The 1,351-nt window shown below is 34.8% G+C and overlaps 1 protein-coding gene across 1 annotated transcript in view; it reads left to right on the forward strand.

Moving 5' to 3' along the window:
- LOC107593185 (kelch-like protein 30) overlaps positions 1-1,351 on the forward strand; it is a 7,624-nt gene that overhangs the window by 1,374 nt on the left and 4,899 nt on the right. Inside the window, exons 3-4 of the mRNA XM_016282796.1 lie at positions 1-133; positions 216-414. Of these exons, the coding sequence (XP_016138282.1) occupies positions 1-133; positions 216-414 (332 nt within the window). The remainder of the gene's footprint in view (positions 134-215; positions 415-1,351) is intronic.

Genomic DNA, 1,351 nt, shown 5'->3' on the forward strand with positions numbered 1-1,351 from the left:
TCTGCGAGAATTGTTGGGCTTGGCTAAGCTTTCCCTCTTCACAGAATCCTACCTCACTGAGAACTTGCTTAAAGAGCCATTGGTGCAAGACTCCCTAGAATCCAAAGAGTTCGTAGAGAGAATATGTAGAGAAGTCAGACAAATCTCTTTTATATAGAAATTTCTTAAACATAATGTTCTGTACAACAAATTATTATTATATATTTTTCCTTCAGAAACGAGAAATGAAAGGTGGTGAGTCAGAGCAGAGAGTGACTCAGAATGCCCTCAACCTGCAGGAGGTTTTATTTGTGATGGGTGGTCGCTCGCTGGATGACTCGGATGATGAAGATGAGAATGAGAATGAGAATGAAGATGAAGACAGAGATAGAAGGTTGCACCCCAGAAATTGTGGTTTCTACAACCCAAAGCTTGGTAAGGACAACTTCAGCTGACACATCAACTTTATTTTCCAATTTATAAAAGAAGAATTATGTTAACATGGAGCACTTAAGATCTGATGTGCATATTACCGGTCAAGTTTGAACACACTATGGTGTAGAAAGGCTATAGAGGTTGTGGTTTTCCTTTTTGTCAAAAAGGTAGGAAAACTTGCAACACCCATAATTCACTGGGCTTGATCTAACTGTTCATAAGCAGGGGTACAAAAAAAATTTCTCCAAAGCATTGGAGCTGTCAAAACTCCAGTAGAAGATTAATTTTACGTCATTCGGTGGAATTTGTCTGACACATAATGCAAGTAACAGAGAAAGAGTACACATTGTTCATTTACATATACTACTTACATTGTAAAAATACATTGCTGGTTGAATGTCAGCAAAGTTACCCTTTAACTTATGTTTATCATAATCCTGGATATCTTTCCATCTAGAAGATTATGCTCATGAAAATTATGCTCATGCTTCATCTCTCATGAAAAATCCTCATGTCGTTCCAAACTCGTAAGACCTTCATTCATCTTCGGAACACAAATTAAGGTATTTTTTATTTAAATCTGAGCGCTTTCTGACCCTGCATAGACCGTACTGCCACTGACACGTTCAAGGTCCAGAAAGGTAGTAAAGACATTGTTAAAATAGTCTATAGTCTATGCAGTGGAGTTTAAAGTACCTGAAAGTCATACTCAAGTAAAAGTACAGATATCTTACCAAAAAATGACTTTGATAGATAGAAGTTGAAGTCACCGTTTAGAATATTACTTGAGTAAAAGTCTTAAAGTATGTGATATTTATTGTACTTAAGTACAAAAAGTATTTTTTTAATCTTAAACATATAAGTATTGAAAGTAAAAGTAAAGTAAATGCAAAATGGAAAAGAAGCAAATAAATAAATAATAATAAATATATATACA

This window comes from Sinocyclocheilus grahami, unplaced genomic scaffold, assembly GCF_001515645.1.
Source record: "Sinocyclocheilus grahami isolate Dianchi unplaced genomic scaffold, SAMN03320097.WGS_v1.1 scaffold166.1, whole genome shotgun sequence".
Taxonomy (NCBI): Eukaryota; Metazoa; Chordata; class Actinopteri; order Cypriniformes; family Cyprinidae; genus Sinocyclocheilus; species Sinocyclocheilus grahami.